The 20,483-nt window shown below is 45.5% G+C and overlaps 1 protein-coding gene and 1 long non-coding RNA gene across 4 annotated transcripts in view; one reads left to right on the forward strand and one right to left on the reverse strand.

Moving 5' to 3' along the window:
* The window catches only part of LOC143817959 (uncharacterized), a 129,784-nt gene that overhangs the window by 92,991 nt on the left and 16,310 nt on the right, over positions 1 to 20,483 (forward strand). The window contains exons 16-18 of the mRNA XM_077299418.1: positions 2,656 to 2,747; positions 2,832 to 2,918; positions 6,845 to 6,939. Of these exons, the coding sequence (XP_077155533.1) occupies positions 2,656 to 2,747; positions 2,832 to 2,918; positions 6,845 to 6,939 (274 nt within the window). The remainder of the gene's footprint in view (positions 1 to 2,655; positions 2,748 to 2,831; positions 2,919 to 6,844; positions 6,940 to 20,483) is intronic.
* Positions 1 to 20,483, reverse strand: part of LOC143815221 (uncharacterized) — a 127,399-nt gene that overhangs the window by 88,140 nt on the left and 18,776 nt on the right. The window contains exons 1-2 of one of the 3 annotated variants that reach the window (XR_013223700.1): positions 3,184 to 3,296; positions 2,885 to 2,934 (exon numbers count right to left, since the gene is read on the reverse strand). This is a non-coding gene — a long non-coding RNA (uncharacterized LOC143815221). Of the gene's footprint in view, positions 1 to 2,804; positions 2,935 to 3,183; positions 3,297 to 20,483 lie in introns of those variants that run through there. The other 2 variants (XR_013223702.1, XR_013223701.1) reach the window with 2 other exon arrangements.

Consider the following 20,483-nt stretch of genomic DNA (forward strand, 5'->3'; position numbering starts at 1 on the left):
TTTGTGAATTCTGCTCTTGGGCTCCCTCCTGTGGTTTTGAGTGGTATGGCTGCTTCTTGGATTTAGCATCAGCAGCTGTTCTCACTGATCGTCTTTCTGGCTCGGCTATATTAGTCTGGCTTTATCCCTAATTCAATGCCAGTTGTCAATTGTTGAGCTTGGAGTCATGGCTCTCTGAGGATTTCCCTGCCACTCTGACCATTTCAGCAAAGCTAAGTCCTTGCTTGTCTTTTTGCAGTTCACTTGTTGTGGACTTTGTTGTTTGGCATTTTCTATGTTTTGCTCATTTGTCCAGCTTATCAGTATGGATCTATTTAGCTAAGCTGGAAGCTCTGGGCAGCAGAGTTTGCCCTCCACACCTTTAGTCAGGTGTGGAGATTTTTGCATTTCTCTGCGGTGGACTTTTTCTAGTTTTTATTACTGACCGCACAGTTTTCTGTTCTGTACTAATTCTGTCTAGCTAGTAGTGGCCTCCTTTGCTAAATCTTGTTTCATACTACGTATGTCATTTCCTTCTCCTCTCACAGTCATTATTTGTGGGGGGCTGTCCTATCCTTTGGGGATTTTCTCTGAGGCAAGATAGCTTTCCTGTTTCTACCTTTAGGGGTAGCTAGTTCTCCGGCTGTGACGAGGTGTCCAGGGAGTGACAGGAACATCCCACGGCTACTGCTAGTGTCTGTGTTAAGATTAGGAACTGCGGTCGGTATAGTTACCACCTGCTCAGAGCTAGTCGCATGTCACTCCTTAATCACCAGACCATAACAGGGCATACTGGAAGTTACAGCTGAAATACAGGCAGGCACGGCAATTGCGGGTAAACAGGACAGGTATACTGAGATATGAGAACTGGAACCTGAGAACTAGGAAGCATGCAGACAACTGACTAAACACTTTGGTCAGGCACCTCCCTACAGTTGGAGTTCACTTAAATAATAAGTGTCTCCCAGCCATTGGCTGGGGACACTTTAGGATGGCGCACACTGTTTCTTTAAGAGACAGTGAGAGTGTGCGCACCCTAGACACAGTGCCATAGGATCTGCAAGGCATGCACAAATCCTGTGCCGCAGCTGGAAGATAAAGTGGGTGCCGAGGGCCGGGGTGGTGAGTAAGTCAGCATCTCTGCTGGGGGAGAGGAGGATGGGAAGCATGCAGGAACGCCAATGCTATACGCTCACTCTCCTGAGCATTCCTGTTTCCTGTATATGAGATCTGTTGTCAAATTCCTCTGGCAGAAGCTTATCTAACCCGAGGTCAAATCTTTATCTCTCCAACATCATCTGTCAGCAGAGAGTAAGTAGGCTCTCATATTCATGAGACTATCAACAGAGTATGTGCATGGGGACCTTAAAGTGACAGATTGTAACATTTAAACACAATCTTTCACCAGTTTAAGCATGTCAAACTGGCCACATTATGGAATAGTGAATTCCCAACTAAAATGTAGTTTTTATTTTTTTTATTATCCTCTCCATGGCAGAAATATAAGCTTGTAAAGTTTAGATTATAATTCATGTTAGTAGAAATCTCTCCCTGGGGGTGTGCACTTCTTCTCCTGCATGAGGTTAACCAATCATAAGCAGGCAACAACATACAGGAGATCACTCCTCACTGATCTCTGCATATTCTGTGTAGCGATACAGCAGAGCAGAGTTATGTGTCACTACAAACACTTCCGTAGCTCATCTTACAGTGCTGTCGGGCCTCACCCACAACCCACGCTGACTGACAGCTATAAGATGAGATCTGGAAGGGTGTGCAATGATAAAGGAGTGATCCAGTTATACAGAGCTCAGCATTCAGAGAACAAGGAGATCTGCAGCTGATGAAATTGCAGTATGAAACCCAGTAAGGCTACTTTCACACTAGCGTCGTGCACTGCACGTTGCTATGCGTCGTTTTGTAGAAAAAACGCATCCTGCAAAAGTGCTTGCAGGATGCGTTTTTTCTCCATAGACTAGCATTAGCGACGCAGTGCGACGCATTGCCACACGTCGCAACCGTCATGCGACGGTTGCTTCGTGTTGCGTCGGACTGTCGCCACCAAAAAACGTTGCATGTAACGTTTTTTGGTGCGTCGTGTCCAGCATTTCCGACCGCTCATGCGTGGCCGGAACTCCGCCCCCTCCTCCCCACACCTGACAATGGGGCAGCCCACGTTGTGCGGCGCATTCACTGCTAGCGTCGGTACGTCGCAACGACGCAATTCGTCATGCGTTGTACGACGCTAGTGTGAAAGTAGCCTTAGTGATAAGTCGATGAAATCAGGGTCTGTCTCCTTACATTATGCTGCTCTCAAATGGGTTAGCAAATGCCTGGTGACAAGGCTCCTTACGCCAGCTGGCATTTACATTTATGAACCTAAAACTTATTGATGAGATTGACAACGTTCACCTGAGTTTACCTTATTCCTAGTGAGCCTAGAAGCAATTATTTGGAATATCAGAGCAAATAATCTTTTTACGAAATTGCAGGTGAATTTTAAAGATCAATTTCAGTTCACAGCCCATAAATTAGTTTCTTCAACAACTGAGTGAAAATCTCACCCAGGAATAGAAACATGAAAGTGCAGTAATGAATATGTGAAAGCCATCGCTCACTTACATAGTATATTGTATTGTGAATAAATAACATATAACTTATGTTTTAATGTTGCAGTCTTATGGCGCCACCTCCCTCCATTAATTCACCAACCCCCACGCAGATTAGTACAACTGATAGCAGCCCATCAACTGCCGAAAGGCAACCCGGTCAGTAACTGTCACCCTTATTAATACATTAAATGCTTATGAAAACATTCATCATACATTTCTTTGTCTATCTCGCATCTCCAGATAACTTTGTTAAGGAAGTAAACGGAAAGACGACCGATGTTGTTATACTCGACCTGTTACAGAAGATGATGAAGTCTGCAGATACACGTAGGATTTTATGTTTCTAGAATAACAAGAGAGTTGTGGAATCTATTAATGTGACATAACACACATAATCCAAACTAAAAATGGAAATTCTGCTATTATTAAACTCTTAAAACAATTATAAAATACATAAAAAAGTATCAAATTTGCAATTTACCTTGTATTATTATTATTTATTTAGAATAATTTTATTAAAAATCCTCTCCATTCTTAAGGACAGAGGAATTTTTCATTTTATAAAGTACGGCTTGTGGCCTAAGTTACCGACCTCCTCTGCCATCTCAGAGTGACCAGTTTGTGGGTAAGGAGAGCACAATACGGGCAGGATCTATGCGTTACAGCCTTCTCTCCCCGCTCTGAAGCGTGCCGGATCACTGGATCTGTCCAGTCTCAGTGGCCCTGTGCTTATCCCATTCCGCAGAAGCAAAGCTGCTTCTGATAGCAGCCTGGGAAAGCGCTCAATTCCTTTTTGGCATGCCGCTGGTCTAAACAGTCAATCTTCAGGAGCGCATAACTGTATCGCTCAAACTAGTACTGACACCAAATTTTGACCCTACCACTTGTTTTTCTAAGCATACACTGGTTTTTATCCAATTTTCTATGAGTTGCTAATGGAGGACAAACTTCACGAGATATGAAGAAAAAGCTGGCAACAGTGCCACTCAGTGGAAATGTGACATATTGCAGAAACAAAAAAATTTTACATATACTGTAGCGGCGCTAGTGCATGTGCATAGAGGCAGCTGCAGGTAAAATCCCGAACCACATCGGGAGAGTAGAACTACAAGTAAATACGTATTGTAATACCCGCGCTAGAGTATGCACCTGTGCGATACCAATAAATGCAGCGATTATATATAAGCAATTTTACCTTTTGGATGGTATGCAAATAGACTGTCTGACGCTGTATGTTGAAAAGGGGCAATCTCAAGGAAGTGTGTGTGGATTCAGCTAGGAGGGAGAAACAGTATATTTAGTAAACACACTTGGTTGGCAGAAAATACGATGATTGTCTCTTATTTACAAAAACGTTTCAGGGGCTCGTGGGTTCACAGCGGGGTGAAGTCTTAATAGAGGGTTTTACCTCCTGGGTTGGTGTTGTAAAAACGGCAGGACTTATAATTAATAAAAAAGCAAAAGTACCTGTGAATAACGGTACTCGTTGTTCCGAGACAAGAATGTCCTTGTGCTATAAAGTAATAATAGAGTGGTACTTATCTCCTTAGTCAAAGGTGGACAGTTGGTTGGAGCGTTTCTGAGCGCACTGTCCCGGCCGGTGACAGGCGCTCGTGGTGCTTTGCTGTGCTGCGCGGCAGCTTACAGGACCTGTATGGCTTTCGGGTCACGTGACTTCCCTGGTCACGTAATACCCCTGTATGCAGTACGGTGTGCGAGAGGAGCCAATAACCAACGCGTTTCGGAATTACAACGGATTCCTTCCTCAGGGTTGGCTTCCTCTGCGTTGCAGAGCTTTAAATATCCTCAGCACATCATGATCGTAAGTGTCAATTGAAAGCGAACAGTTCAACTTCATTATTTAACCCCTTGGGTTTGAGAGTGTCCAGTTCAAAAATCAGTCTAGTTTCTTCTCTAGACATCTGTTTTAGATAGTCACCGTTCCTCCAGTCCTTTTTAACCACCTTAATGCCAGTTACATTAACCCCTTGCAGGGATCCCTCATGGCACACTGCAAAGTGTTTGGATAAAGGATGTTCATCATATTTATTTTTTATGTTCCGCAGATGTTCATTGATTCTTCTGCAAATGGGACGTTTAGTGCGTCCTACATATAATTTACTGCAGGGGCATTTAATCGCATATATTACCCCCTGGGTGGTGCACGTGATGAAGTCCGTGATTTGTATATGTATATCAGTCTTTTAAAAAATCAACTTTTCTTCACGATTCAACAAAAAACAATAAAGATACTGCTAATAAAACAAACCTGATATCCATTCCAATTATTACCCAGTATAATTCCAATGTAAAAATCCTTAAAAATATTGTTTATAAACATTGGTCGTTACTAAAGGATGATAAGGTGATTGGGGATAAATTATTAGATCACCCCAGTTTCGTCTTTAGGAAAGCACGCAACTTGAGCACACTTATTGCCCCCACAACATTGAATTCCGTCCAACCAACCATAAATATAGGTCCCTTCAAACAATCCATAAAGGGTTTCTTTCCTTGCCAGAAATGCAAAATGTGCAAATCTTTACGTTTGTCAAAACAGAAATCTGTGTCCTCTCACACTGATATACATATACAAATCACGGACTTCATCACGTGCACCACCCAGGGGGTAATATATGCGATTAAATGCCCCTGCAGTAAATTATATGTAGGACGCACTAAACGTCCCCTTTGCAGAAGAATCAATGAACATCTGCGGAACATAAAAAATAAATATGATGAACATCCTTTATCCAAACACTTTGCAGTGTGCCATGAGGGATCCCTGCAAGGGGTTAATGTAACTGGCATTAAGGTGGTTAAAAAGGACTGGAGGAACAGTGACTATCTAAAACAGATGTCTAGAGAAGAAACTAGACTGATTTTTGAACTGGACACTCTCAAACCCAAGGGGTTAAATAATGAAGTTGAACTGTTCGCTTTCAATTGACACTTACGATCATGATGTGCTGAGGATATTTAAAGCTCTGCAACGCAGAGGAAGCCAACCCTGAGGAAGGAATCCGTTGTAATTCCGAAACGCGTTGGTTATTGGCTCCTCTCGCACACCGTACTGCATACAGGGGTATTACGTGACCAGGGAAGTCACGTGACCCGAAAGCCATACAGGTCCTGTAAGCTGCCGCGCAGCACAGCAAAGCACCACGAGCGCCTGTCACCGGCCGGGACAGTGCGCTCAGAAACGCTCCAACCAACTGTCCACCTTTGACTAAGGAGATAAGTACCACTCTATTATTACTTTATAGCACAAGGACATTCTTGTCTCGGAACAACGAGTACCGTTATTCACAGGTACTTTTGCTTTTTTATTAATTATAAGTCCTGCCGTTTTTACAACACCAACCCAGGAGGTAAAACCCTCTATTAAGACTTCACCCCGCTGTGAACCCACGAGCCCCTGAAACGTTTTTGTAAATAAGAGACAATCATCGTATTTTCTGCCAACCAAGTGTGTTTACTAAATATACTGTTTCTCCCTCCTAGCTGAATCCACACACACTTCCTTGAGATTGCCCCTTTTCAACATACAGCGTCAGACAGTCTATTTGCATACCATCCAAAAGGTAAAATTGCTTATATATAATCGCTGCATTTATTGGTATCGCACAGGTGCATACTCTAGCGCGGGTATTACAATACGTATTTATATTGCAGAAACATCTTGCATTAGGCTTTTAGTGTATGTTCACAAGATTTTTTTCTTGTGACTTTTAGAGCTTATTCCACTTTAAACCCCTGGAGAAAAGAGCCCACAAACCACCTCCCATTGTTTTAAGCAGAAAATCTATTTTGCCATTTTTCCAACATATCACTTATGTAAGTGGCTTCTCTGCGGCTTGTGCCCAGAAACCACGGCAAGCAGGCAGGCCTGTAGGCAATGTCCAAATCAAAAAGCTATTGAAACAGCTTGGATCTTTGTATGGGGTTAATCTGTAATTGGCGCCACGGCAGTGCACACTGCAAATCTGCAGCAGAAATCTGAAGGTCAGACGCAGATTCTCTCATTGATGTTCTTTCAAATCAGTGTCATATTTTCAGCATGATATATCATGTGTGAACATGCCCTAACTTTTTTGATGTGAGAAATCAACTAAGTTTATTTGTTAGGAGTCTAAAATCTGCCATAATGTTGAAATGTACGATAATGATGTGGAACGGCAGTTTTGTTGGTCACAGATTGATGCTTGTCTTTCACCGCAGACTTCATTATTTCTTTTTTTCTTACTTTATAGTTATTAACGGTCAGACACTTGCAGAACGGGATATGTTAAATAGTATTACAAGAAAACATCTCAAGCAATATAGTGAAGATGTAAAGAATGCAGAGGTAAGTAGCTTTTGTATCTGCGTCATTATTTTCTGCTTTGCATGTTATTTGGCTGAGCAGGATAAAATCTCCAATAAAACTGTTTAAATAATGCAAACGGGTGGTCCAAAACTAATATTGAATATAATCCTATATGTCTACTGTAATAATCTAATCTCTTTTCCAATATACTTTAATTAAAAATTCATTTAATTTGAGAGTTCGCAGTGCATGCTGGGATACTCAAAAAAGATATCATCAGGGGCATAGGATGCGGTAACTGCCTGAGCAGATGTACCCACCCTGATACAAAAAGTCATCAATTACATCCATTTCAGGGATTAGGCTGGTCCCTGCTCTATTGAAAATGTGTCAGTTGTCAATTCCGGCGTTTTCTCAGTGCAAGCTCCCTTGTCACTGTGCAATATTCTTTTCAATACACAGTGACAATGCACTCCCTAGCTGTCTCAATTACAATTGACGACCAGGCAACAAAGCGCACTGTCAGTGCGCATTGTAAGGAGAGCAAATGGCAAGTAGGGATTATTCCCGCCCCAGAACCGATGTCACTTTCCAAGGCATGGGTGGTTCCTGCTCGCTTCATTCTTTCATTATAATGTGCACTTACAGTACGCTCTGTTGCCGGCTCATCAATTCTATTTAGAGCTGGCAAGAAAGCGCATGTCGGAATTGACGACCAATGCATGCTCAATAGAGCCGAGACTAGCCCAGCCACTGAAATGGATATCACTGATGACACTTTATTTAATAGTGGGGACATGAGTGCTAAAGCATATTAGCGGCCAGCAGCTGATGGCCTTGAGTGCTTGCTTGATATAACAAAGTCACGTGAGCGCAAGGAGACACAGTAACGACATTGCTGGAACAAGGTCAGTCCGGGAGTTGAAAATACACTGCTCAAAAAAATAAAGGGAACACTAAAATACCACATCCAAGATATCTCTGAATTAAATATTCCATTTGCAAATTTTTATTCATTGCATAGTGGAATGTGTTCATAACAATAAAACATAACAATTATCAATGTAAATCAAAATGAATATCCCATGGAGGTCTGGATTTGGAATGATACTCAAAATCAAAGTGGAAAATCAAATTACAGGCTGATCCAATTTCAGTGGAAATGCCTCATGACAAGGAAAAGATGCTCAGTATTGTGTGTGGTCTCCACGTGCCTGTATGACCTCCCTACAATGCCTGGGCATGCTCCTGATGAGGCAGCAGATGGTCTCCTGAGGGATCTCCTCCCAGACCTGGACTAAAGCATCCACCAACTACTGGACAGTCTGTGGTGCAACGTGACGTTGGTGGACAGAGCGAGACATGAGTCCCAAATGTGCTCAATCGGATTCAGGTCTGGGGAATAGGCGGGCCAGTCCATAGCTTCAATGCCTTCATCTTGCAGGAACTGCTGACACACTCCAGCCACATGAGGTATGGCATTGTCCAGCATTAGGAGGAACCCAGGGCCAACCGCACCAGCATATGGTCTCACAAGGGGTCGGGTCTGAGGATCTCAAAACGGTACCAAATGCCAGTCAGGCTACCTCTGGAGAGCATATGGAGAGCTGTGCGGCTCTCCAAAGAAATGCCACCCCACACCATTACTGACCCACTGCCAAACCGGTCATGCTGAAGGATGTTGCAGGCAGCAGATCACTCTCCACGGCATCTCCAGACTCTGTCGCGTCTGTAACATGTGCTCAGTGTGAACCTGCTTTCATCTGTGAAAAGCACAGGGTGCCACTGGCGAATTTGTCAATCCTGGTGTTCTGTGGCAAATGCCAAGCATCCTGCACGGTGTTGGGCTGTGAACACAACCCCCATCTGTGGATGTCGGACCTTCAGACCATCCTCATGGAGTCGGTTTCTAACCGTTTGTGCAGACACATGCACATTTGTGGCCTGCTGCTGGAGGTCATTTTGCAGGGCTCTAGCAGTGCTCCTCCTGTTCCTCCTTGCACAAAGGCGGAGGTAGCAGTCCTGCTGCTGGGTTGTTGCCCTCCTACGGCCCCCTCCACGTCTCCTGGTGTACTGGCCTGTCTTCTGGTTGCACCTCCAGCCTCTGGACACTACGCTGACAGACACAGCAAACCTTCTTTTTACAGCTCGCATTGATGTGCCATCCTGGATGAGTTGCTCTACCTGAGCCACTTGTGTAGGTTGGAGAGTCAGTCTCATGCTACCACGAGTGTAAAAGCACAACCAACATTCAAAAGTGACCAAAACATCAGCCAGAAAGCATTGGTACTGAGATGTGGTCTGTGGTCCCCACCTGCAGAATCACTTCTTTATTGAGGGTGTCTTGATAATTGCCAATAATTTCTATCTGTTATCTATTCCATTTGCACAACAGCATGTGAAATTGATTGTCAATCAGTGTTGCTTCCTAAGTGGACAGTTTGATTTCACAGAACTTTGATTTACTTGGAGTTAGATTCTGTTGTTTCATTGTTCCTTTTATTTTTTGAACAGTGTATAATGTTTTTATTTTACACGGTACCTGTAGCATTTAATGGGTTATCCAAATAGTGGAACATCCCTGTGAGAAAATTATATCTTAGCTTTGGTAGGAAAGGTTAGCCACACATTAATCCAACAATCTATGAAAAGTGCTGAGCATGCATTCTCTGCAATGATTGGGCAACATCATACAGGGAAAAAAATAAACACCCCAGAGAAGAATTTCTGCTAATGCCCCTTTGGTTATAGTGGAAATTAGCATATAAACTTTAGAAGCTCAACTCTGCAACAGAGGCGAGAAATAAAAATAAAAACTACATTTTATTCAGATCTTCAGCTACTTTATCATGATGTGGCCAGTTTAGCATGCAAAAATGGTAAAAGGCCTTCTTTGACAATGGTATGGTTAGACTAGCAGTTGTTTCACAAACAAGACAGTTTCCACCCATCTCCACACTTATAACCATGCCGTGACTACAGTATTGCCTCTACACGAGTCTGCCTTATAAAATATGGCCCCCATATTGTGACTCTTATGAAACAGTTGTGTCCCCACTGTCATTCCTTAAGAAATATAGCTTCCATACTTTCCTACTGGCTAATACTGTGGGGAAAGGAGCAAAGCAGATTTTTTGCAGTGTTCATTTGGGGGAAAGTGCCAAGGTTGCTCGAATATGCACTCTGCGGGTGCTCGAGTGAAATGTTTTCGTCCTCGTGGCCGCATGTTTTGCAGCTGTTAGACAGCCTCCAAACATACGGGGATTGCTTGTGTTTGTCATGCAATCTCAGTATGTTTTGTGGCTGTCTAATAGCCACAAAACATGAGGCCACAAAACATTTCACTTGAGCACCCACGAGACTCGTGCTTACCTGAGCACCCATGGCAAACTCGAGTAACAAGCATTTGTGCTCATCACTAACTACCACCATACTGCACTATTACCATATGCTCAAGGCTGTTTTACATAATACTGGATTTTACCTGTCATGTAAATTTGTAGGGCTAGGGCCAGGAGAGGAAAGTCTGTTATAGTAGGTTAGGTTGCCATCTAACAGGTCACCTTGTTGCTGGAGGATGGACTCTCTCAATTTGATTAAAATGTACATTAGAACCTCTAATAAGTAAGCATGCCGTGACATATAAAAGTATGGGCATCCATGGTCAAAATGACTGTTATTGTGAACACTTAAGCAAGTTGAAAATGAAATGGTCCCTAAAAGGCCTAAAGTTAAAGATGATGGGGAAATCAGGGACCACCTTGATATATTCTTATAATTCATACACATGATTCCTAGGCTAACAAAATATGTCTCAACATGTCTCAAACTCTGCTAGAGTCATCCTGCTGACAAATGATTATCAATTAGAAATGCCGACTATTGATTAAAGTTGTTGACCAAGTTAGGCCTAATCAGATTTAGGACCTTAGCCCCTTACGTGTCTAAACCCAAGTTACCTCTTATGTAAGGATTACCTGTCCACAGTTCTGTCCTTATTAGGAATAAACCTGATGAATTAAGAATGATCTCATATGTAATAAACAGCTGATTGGCGCTCGGACATAATGTATATGCCTACTCAAAAGTGTATATAACTAACGGTCTGAATCATTAATCCCTGAGGGTCTGACTTGCAGACCAACCTAACAAAGATAAAAACATATATAGTGTCATTTATTACATTTTAAAAATTATAAAAAGGAAAATGGGTCAATGTAAAAATGTGAGCACTCTTGGAGATTTGTGTCCTCGGACAACATTGACCAAGGTTTCAAACCTTAATTAGTCTGTTAGGTTTATGGCTTGTTCACTATCATCATTGGGAAAGGCCAGGTCATGCAAATTTGTCAGCTTTATAAAAGCCCAGCCTCCTCAACACTTGTGCCAAAAACAGCAGCCATGGGCTCTTCTATGCAGCTGCCTAGTACTCTGAACATTAGAGGTCAAGATAAGGTCTGGAAGACCAAGCAAAATTTCAGTGAGAGCTGATTGTAGGATTGCTAGAGAGGCAAATCAGAACATCCGCTTGACTGCAAAAGACCTTCAGAAAAATGTAGTAGACTCTGGAGTTGTGGTACATTGTTCTGCTGTTCTGAGACACCTGCACAATATGGCCTTCATGGAAGAGTCATCAGGAGAAAACCTCTCCTGCATCCTCTCCAGCATCAGAAGTATGAAAAAGAACATCTAAACAAACCTGATGAATTTTGGAAATAAGTCCTGTTAATCAGTGACGTTAAAATTGAACTCTTTGGCAACAATGATCAAAGGTATGTGTAGCAAAAGGGCACAACATTTCAGGAAAAGAACATCTTGCCAACTATAAAGCATGGGGGTTGATCAATCATGCTTTGGGGTTGTGTTGCAGCCAAAGGCACGGGGAAACTTTCATGGGTAGAGGGAAAAATGGATTCAATGACATTTCAACAAATTCTTGATGCAATCATAACACCATCTGTAAAAAAGCTGAAGTTGAAAAGAAGATGGATGCCTTCTACAAATGGATAATGATCTTAAACACACGTCAAAACCCACAGTTGTTATTATTTATTTATATAGCACCATTAATTCCATGGTGCTCTACATGAGAAGGGGTTACATCAAAATACAAATATCACTTACAGTAAACACACTAGAAATGACAGACTGATACAGAGGGAAGAGGACCCTGTCCTTGTGGGCTTACATTCTACAGGATTAAGGGGAAGGAGACAGTAGGTCGGGGATTGAAGTAGCTCCGATGGTGTTGAGGTGGCCGTGTGGTTATTACAGGTTGTAAGTGCAGCGCCCCAGAGTCCTGGTCATTGCAGTACTGATGCTCCGCCGCTAAGGGGGGCTATGGTACGTCTGATGGCACAGAAGGAGTTCTTCTGACCAGGTATCACAGTCACCAATACACTTCACAGTCTGGCCTCCAGGGGGAGCTAAGGGTTCTATGTATTAGGCCACTCCTCACAATCTGGTAAAACTGGGGGTTAGGCAGAAAGTTAGACAGAAGCTGACTGGGTTGGAACCAGGCAACACCTTGTGGCAGAGGGTGTTGTAGGGGAAGATTCAGAGGGGTCCCTGTCAGGGGTGGGATCCTGACAGAGGCCTAGCAAACAGAGAGAACGTTACGGGACCGCGCCTGCACGATATAGCGGCGGTACCCAAAGAAAGGACAAGAAGCGAGGTTCATTGTGCTGAGTGAGAAACGAGATCAACGCAACAAGGAGAATACCAGTAGGAGTCGTGCTGTAAGACGAGGCAACATCCTATTGAGGCGCATAACCGGTGGCCGGAACGCCGAGGAAGTATAGAGCTCCAGGCCAAACTTCAAACCTACGGCAGGACAGTCAGTTATAGGCGGGCTGTCTCACCCAATTGACCTAGGAAGACACAGGGGGGTAACAACAGGAGTGGGGCGACGCTAGAGTCCCGGAAGAGCTCCGAGCCTCCCCGTCATACGGGTGCGTCCTAACCATAAGATCTGGGGGACGTGGAAGAACATCAGAATCGAGTTGTGAGGGAACACGAGAAACAGACACAACAGTTGTGAGGACTATCCCGTGGTGCTTAGCAGGGAAGGACTACAACACACAAGCGCTAGAAGGTAGGCACAGATTTCCACCTGCAAAGGGAGCTCTGGATGTGCCATCGGACCGGCCAGGCTTGCGCAGCCCGGTTAACCGTATTCCGGATTGAGGATCCCGAGACCTTCAGTAAAGAGGTAAAGAGACTGCAACCTGGTGTCCTCGTTATTTACTGCGACCTGCACCGCACCACCACAACATCATCACCATTCCCTCCACCTTTATTGTACGCCCCTCAGCAGGGTCACGGACCGGGCCTAGCCACCGTGACAACCCCAGAACAGAGACTCAGAGGCCCGGTACTGGGTACCCCTCGGCCCTGCGACAGTGGGGGCGCTACAAACTTGGCGTCACGAACAGGATCTACTTAAGCCTGAAGAATCGGGTCATGTGTGCCTTGGAACTGTGATTTATTATACTTGGACTGTGACTTATTGCAAAGACTGTGCATTGCCATTTACCGCCAAAAACCACCGCCATTATAGCGCTGAGGAGAGCGCAGGAGGAAAAGAGGGGCGTGGAAGTGGGCGTAAACAAGCTGGAGAGCGCGAAAGACAATGGCCGCCCAGTCTAAATATTTCTGCACTGTGAGGACGTGTCCGTCAGCAGCCGAGATCCGCCTCCTGATCCTCAATGGTGGGCGGAGACAGAGAAAACGAAACCGCCCACGAAGGAGAGAGCGGGAAAAGGATCAGGAAGTGACCCGCATGGAGGACGCCATGGCCAGCAGCTCGGAACCCGAATGTGGGGTCGAAGCAGAAGTCTCCTCCAACTACCCGGACGAGCACCGTAGCCAATTCTCCACGGACAGCGCTGATCTCTTTCAGGCTGAGATGGGGGACTTGATCCACCAGCTCCTTCAGCTGAACGTGAAGGCCCAGGCTCCGCACCAGGTAGCGCCGGAAGGAAGTCCTCTGGCACCGGATCCTGTACCCCTACCGGAGTTGTTGCTGAGGCCCTCGCCGACACAGCCAGCGGAACCCGTCGCGGAGGAGGAGCCTGCATTGGCTGGTGAGTCCGCTGACCCCGTCCCGCTGGCAGAGGGCTTGTTAGTAGGCCCCGTTGCGGCACCCCCTCTCCCTGGGACCCATAGACTCCAGCGCCTGTTACCATGGGAGGAGGCAACGGGAATGGAACACCTCCTGAAAGCCCCGATTCCGCCAACTACCCTGCTGTGTGAGGCCCATGCGGAGCGCACGGTATGCCGCTGGGTGAACCCAGGATCCAACCTCATGGGGTTCCCCGGGGTGAAGACACGGGAAGGGGAGATGGTGCAGGCCCTGAGCTGGGAGGAATACCAGACCCAGCTGGAACAGCAGTGGAAGGAGAAGGAAAAGGTGTACCAGGCCGGGCTGGAGGCCCACCATCAAAAAGACCTGTGTTGTGAAATTGGATTTTGGGCTCCCCCGGTGGCCACTGGTGGAATTGAACTGGTGTGCATCATCCCCTCTGTTCACCTGTTTCCATCAGGATGTGGGAGTCGCTATTTAACCTTGCTCCTCTGTCACTTCCATGCCGGTCAACATTGTAATCAGAAGCCTTTCTGTGCATGTTCCTGCTTCTAGACAACTCCCAGTTAAGTTGGACTTTTGTCCTCGTTTGTTTTTGCATTTTGTTCCAGTTCACAGCTGTAGTTTCGTTTCTGTGTCTGGAAAGCTCTTGTGATCTGAAATTGCCACTCTGATGTTATGAGTTAATACTAGAGTCTTAAAGTAATTTCAGGATGGTATTTTGATAGGGTTTTCAGCTGACCATGAAAGTGCCCTTTCTGTCTTCCTGCTATCTAGTAAGCGGACCTCAATTTTGCTAAACCTGTTTTCATACTGCGTTTGTCATTTCATCTAAAATCACCGCCAATATATGTGGGGGGCCTCTGTCTGCCTATCGGGGAAATTTCTCTAGAGGTGAGCCAGGACTATATTTTCCTCTGCCAGGATTAGTTAGTCCTCCGGCCGGCGCTGGGCGTCTAGGGATAAAAAACGTAGGCAACGCTACCCGGCTACTGTTAGTTGTGCGGCAGGTTTAGTTCATGGTCAGTTTAGTTTCCATCCTTCCAAGAGCTAGTACTCATGTTTGTTGGGCTATGTTCTCTTGCCATTGAGAACCATAACAGTTTGACCGGCCATAAAGGGTTAAATTAATTGACAGAGAAAGGAGAGAAAAGAGAAGTCTGCTGAAATTTTTTTTTTTTTTTTTTTTTTCCTTCCCTTCAGTTCTGAGTGTGCTTGTAATTGAATCTCTTGCAAGTCTGCCTATATTGCAGCCTTTCTCTCTCTCTCTCTCCTTCTAATCCTGGAATGGCTCTGTGTTCACCTGTTTAAAATGGATATTCAGAGTTTAGCTGCAGGTTTGAATAATCTCACCACGAAAGTTCAAAATTTACAAGATTTTGTTGTTCATGTTCCTATATCTGAACCTAGAATTCCTTTGCCTGAATTTTTCTCGGGGAATAGATCTTGCTTTCAAAATTTCAAAAATAATTGCAAGTTGTTTTTGTCCCTGAAATCTCGCTCTGCTGGAGATCCTGCTCAGCAGGTCAGGATTGTGATTTCCTTGCTCCGGGGCGACCCTCAGGATTGGGCTTTTGCATTGGCTCCAGGGGATCCTGCGTTGCTCAATGTGGATGCGTTTTTTCTGGCCTTGGGGTTGCTTTATGAGGAACCTCAGTTAGAGCTTCAGGCGGAAAAAGCCTTGATGTCCCTATCTCAGGGGCAAGACGAAGCTGAAATATACTGCCAGAAATTCCGTAAATGGGCTGTGCTTACTCAGTGGAATGAGTGCGCCCTGGCGGCGAATTTCAGAGAGGGTCTCTCTGATGCCATTAAGGATGTTATGGTGGGGTTCCCTGCGCCTGCGGGTCTGAATGAGTCCATGACAATGGCTATCCAGATCGATAGGCGTCTGCGGGAGCGCAAACCTGTGCACCATTTGGCGGTGTCTACTGAGAAGACGCCAGAGAATATGCAATGTGATAGAATTCTGTCCAGAAGTGAACGGCAGAATTTAAGACGAAAAAATGGGTTGTGCTTCTATTGCGGTGATTCAACTCATGTTATATCAGCATGCTCTAAGCGTACTAAGAAGCTTGATAAGTCTGTTTCAATTGGCACTTTACAGTCTAAGTTTATTCTATCTGTGACCCTGATTTGTTCTTTATCATCTATTACCGCGGATGCCTATGTCGACTCTGGCGCCGCTTTGAGTCTTATGGATTGGTCCTTTGCCAAACGCTGTGGGTATGATTTGGAGCCTCTTGAAACTCCTATACCCCTGAAGGGGATTGACTCCACCCCATTGGCTAGTAATAAACCACAATACTGGACACAAGTAACTATGCGGATTAATCCGGATCATCAGGAGATTATTCGCTTTCTTGTGCTGTATAACCTACATGATGTGTTGGTGCTTGGATTGCCATGGCTGCAATCTCATAACCCAGTCCTTGACTGGAAAGCTATGTCTGTGTTAAGCTGGGGATGTAAGGGGACGCATGGGGACGTACCTGTGGTTTCCATTTCATCATCTATTCCCTCTGAGATTCCTGAATTCTTGACTGAATATCGTGACGTTTTTGAAGAACCTAAGCTTGGTTCATTACCTCCGCACCGGGAGTGCGATTGTGCCATAGATTTGATTCCGGGTAGTAAATACCCTAAGGGTCGTTTATTTAATCTGTCTGTGCCTGAACATGCTGCTATGCGAGAATATATAAAGGAGTCCTTGGAAAAGGGACATATTCGTCCTTCGTCATCTCCCTTAGGAGCCGGTTTTTTCTTTGTGGCTAAGAAAGATGGCTCTTTAAGACCGTGTATTGATTATCGGCTTTTGAATAAAATCACGGTTAAATATCAATATCCGTTGCCACTGCTGACTGATTTGTTTGCTCGCATAAAGGGGGCCAAGTGGTTCTCTAAGATAGATCTCCGTGGGGCGTATAATTTGGTGCGAATTAAGCAGGGGGATGAGTGGAAGACCGCATTTAATACGCCCGAGGGCCACTTTGAGTATTTGGTGATGCCTTTTGGTCTTTCAAATGCCCCTTCAGTCTTTCAGTCCTTTATGCATGACATTTTCCGTGATTATTTGGATAAATTTATGATTGTGTATCTGGATGATATTTTGATTTTTTCGGATGACTGGGACTCTCATGTCCAGCAGGTCAGGAGGGTTTTTCAGGTTTTGCGGTCTAATTCCTTGTGTGTGAAGGGTTCTAAGTGCGTTTTTGGGGTACAAAAGATTTCCTTTTTGGGATATATTTTTTCCCCCTCTTCCATCGAGATGGATCCTGTCAAGGTTCAGGCTATTTGTGATTGGACGCAACCCTCTTCTCTTAAGAGTCTTCAGAAATTTTTGGGCTTTGCTAACTTTTATCGTCGATTTATTGCTGGTTTTTCGGATGTTGTTAAACCATTGACTGATTTGACTAAGAAGGGTGCTGATGTTGCTGATTGGTCCCCTGCTGCTGTGGAAGCCTTTCGGGAGCTTAAGCGCCGCTTTTCTTCCGCCCCTGTGTTGCGTCAGCCTGATGTTGCTCTTCCTTTTCAGGTTGAGGTCGACGCTTCTGAAATCGGAGCTGGGGCAGTTTTGTCGCAGAGAAGTTCCGATTGTTCCGTGATGAGACCTTGTGCCTTTTTCTCGCGTAAATTTTCGCCCGCCGAGCGGAATTATGATGTTGGGAATCGGGAGCTTTTGGCCATGAAGTGGGCTTTTGAGGAGTGGCGTCATTGGCTTGAGGGGGCTAGACATCAGGTGGTGGTATTGACTGACCACAAAAATCTAATTTATCTTGAGTCCGCCAGACGCCTGAATCCTAGACAGGCGCGCTGGTCGTTGTTTTTCTCTCGGTTTAATTTTGTGGTGTCCTACCTGCCGGGTTCTAAGAATGTTAAGGCGGATGCCCTTTCTAGGAGTTTTGAGCCTGACTCCCCTGGTAACTCTGAACCTACAGGTATCCTTAAGGATGGAGTGATATTGTCTGCCGTTTCTCCAGACCTGCGGCGGGCCTTGCAGGAGTTTCAGGCGGATAGACCTGATCGTTGCCCACCTGGTAGACTGTTTGTTCCTGATGATTGGACCAGTAAAGTCATTTCTGAGGTTCATTCTTCTGCGTTGACAGGTCATCCTGGAATCTTTGGTACCAGGGATTTGGTGGCAAGGTCCTTCTGGTGGCCTTCCCTGTCTCGAGATGTGCGAGGCTTTGTGCAGTCTTGTGACGTTTGTGCTCGGGCCAAGCCTTGTTGTTCTCGGGCTAGTGGATTGTTGCTGCCCTTGCCTATCCCGAAGAGGCCCTGGACGCACATCTCTATGGATTTTATTTCGGATCTTCCTGTTTCTCAGAAGATGTCTGTCATCTGGGTGGTGTGTGACCGTTTCTCTAAGATGGTCCATTTGGTTCCCCTGCCTAAGTTGCCTTCTTCTTCCGAGTTGGTTCCTCTGTTTTTTCAAAATGTGGTCCGTTTGCATGGTATTCCGGAGAATATCGTTTCTGACAGAGGAACCCAATTCGTGTCTAGATTTTGGCGAGCATTCTGTGCTAGGATGGGCATAGATTTGTTTTTCTCGTCTGCTTTCCATCCTCAGACTAATGGCCAGACCGAGCGGACGAATCAGACCTTGGAGACATATTTGAGGTGTTTTGTGTCTGCAGATCAGGATGATTGGGTTGCTTTTTTGCCTTTAGCGGAGTTTGCCCTCAATAATCGGGCCAGCTCTGCCACCTTGGTGTCTCCTTTTTTCTGTAATTCGGGGTTTCATCCTCGATTTTCTTCTGGTCAGGTGGAATCTTCGGATTGTCCTGGAGTGGATGCTGTGGTGGAGAGGTTGCATCAGATTTGGGGGCAGGTAGTGGACAATTTGAAGTTGTCCCAGGAGAAGACTCAGCTTTTTGCCAACCGCCGGCGTCGGGTTGGTCCTCGGCTTTGTGTTGGGGACTTGGTGTGGTTGTCTTCTCGTTTTGTCCCTATGAGGGTTTCTTCTCCCAAGTTTAAGCCTCGGTTCATCGGCCCGTACAAGATATTGGAGATTCTTAACCCTGTGTCCTTCCGTTTGGATCTCCCTGCATCTTTTTCTATTCATAATGTTTTTCATCGGTCATTGTTGCGCAGGTATGAGGTACCGGTTGTGCCTTCCGTTGAGCCTCCTGCTCCGGTGTTGGTTGAGGGCGAGTTGGAGTACGTTGTGGAAAAAATCTTGGACTCCCGTGTTTCCAGACGGAAACTCCAGTATCTGGTCAAATGGAAGGGATACGGTCAGGAGGATAATTCTTGGGTGACTGCCTCTGATGTTCATGCCTCCGATCTGGTCCGTGCCTTTCATAGGGCTCATCCTGATCGCCCTGGTGGTTCTGGTGAGGGTTCGGTGCCCCCTCCTTGAGGGGGGGGGTACTGTTGTGAAATTGGATTTTGGGCTCCCCCGGTGGCCACTGGTGGAATTGAACTGGTGTGCATCATCCCCTCTGTTCACCTGTTTCCATCAGGATGTGGGAGTCGCTATTTAACCTTGCTCCTCTGTCACTTCCATGCCGGTCAACATTGTAATCAGAAGCCTTTCTGTGCATGTTCCTGCTTCTAGACAACTCCCAGTTAAGTTGGACTTTTGTCCTCGTTTGTTTTTGCATTTTGTTCCAGTTCACAGCTGTAGTTTCGTTTCTGTGTCTGGAAAGCTCTTGTGATCTGAAATTGCCACTCTGATGTTATGAGTTAATACTAGAGTCTTAAAGTAATTTCAGGATGGTATTTTGATAGGGTTTTCAGCTGACCATGAAAGTGCCCTTTCTGTCTTCCTGCTATCTAGTAAGCGGACCTCAATTTTGCTAAACCTGTTTTCATACTGCGTTTGTCATTTCATCTAAAATCACCGCCAATATATGTGGGGGGCCTCTGTCTGCCTATCGGGGAAATTTCTCTAGAGGTGAGCCAGGACTATATTTTCCTCTGCCAGGATTAGTTAGTCCTCCGGCCGGCGCTGGGCGTCTAGGGATAAAAAACGTAGGCAACGCTACCCGGCTACTGTTAGTTGTGCGGCAGGTTTAGTTCATGGTCAGTTTAGTTTCCATCCTTCCAAGAGCTAGTACTCATGTTTGTTGGGCTATGTTCTCTTGCCATTGAGAACCATAACAGACCTGGCGGTCAAGGACCGGGCCCGCAAGGACCCCACCGCTCACCAGGCCCCGCGCAGGCAGGGCACTATTGTCGCCTTCAAGCTCCGCGGAGGTTGGGGCTTTATCAAAGAGCCGGGCCTATACGCCGAAGTCTTCGTCAACCGGCGGGATATGGAGTCGCATCTCAGGGAGGGCCACCCAGACCGGGATCTCTATCCGGGGGACGAAGTCACCTACACCCGGCATTTTGGGGAAAAGGGGTGGTTTGCCCTGAATGTCCACAAAAAGCGCAGCCCCGTGACACCCTCGACTAAGGTGTCGGAGAAGCTGTCCCCCATAGCCAAGGTGCTCCCTTATGATCAGCCCACGGTCATCACAAAGACCACCGTGGTCACTCCAACGTGCACTAT

The sequence above is a fragment of the Ranitomeya variabilis genome, chromosome 3, assembly GCF_051348905.1.
Source record: "Ranitomeya variabilis isolate aRanVar5 chromosome 3, aRanVar5.hap1, whole genome shotgun sequence".
NCBI classification, from domain to species: Eukaryota; Metazoa; Chordata; class Amphibia; order Anura; family Dendrobatidae; genus Ranitomeya; species Ranitomeya variabilis.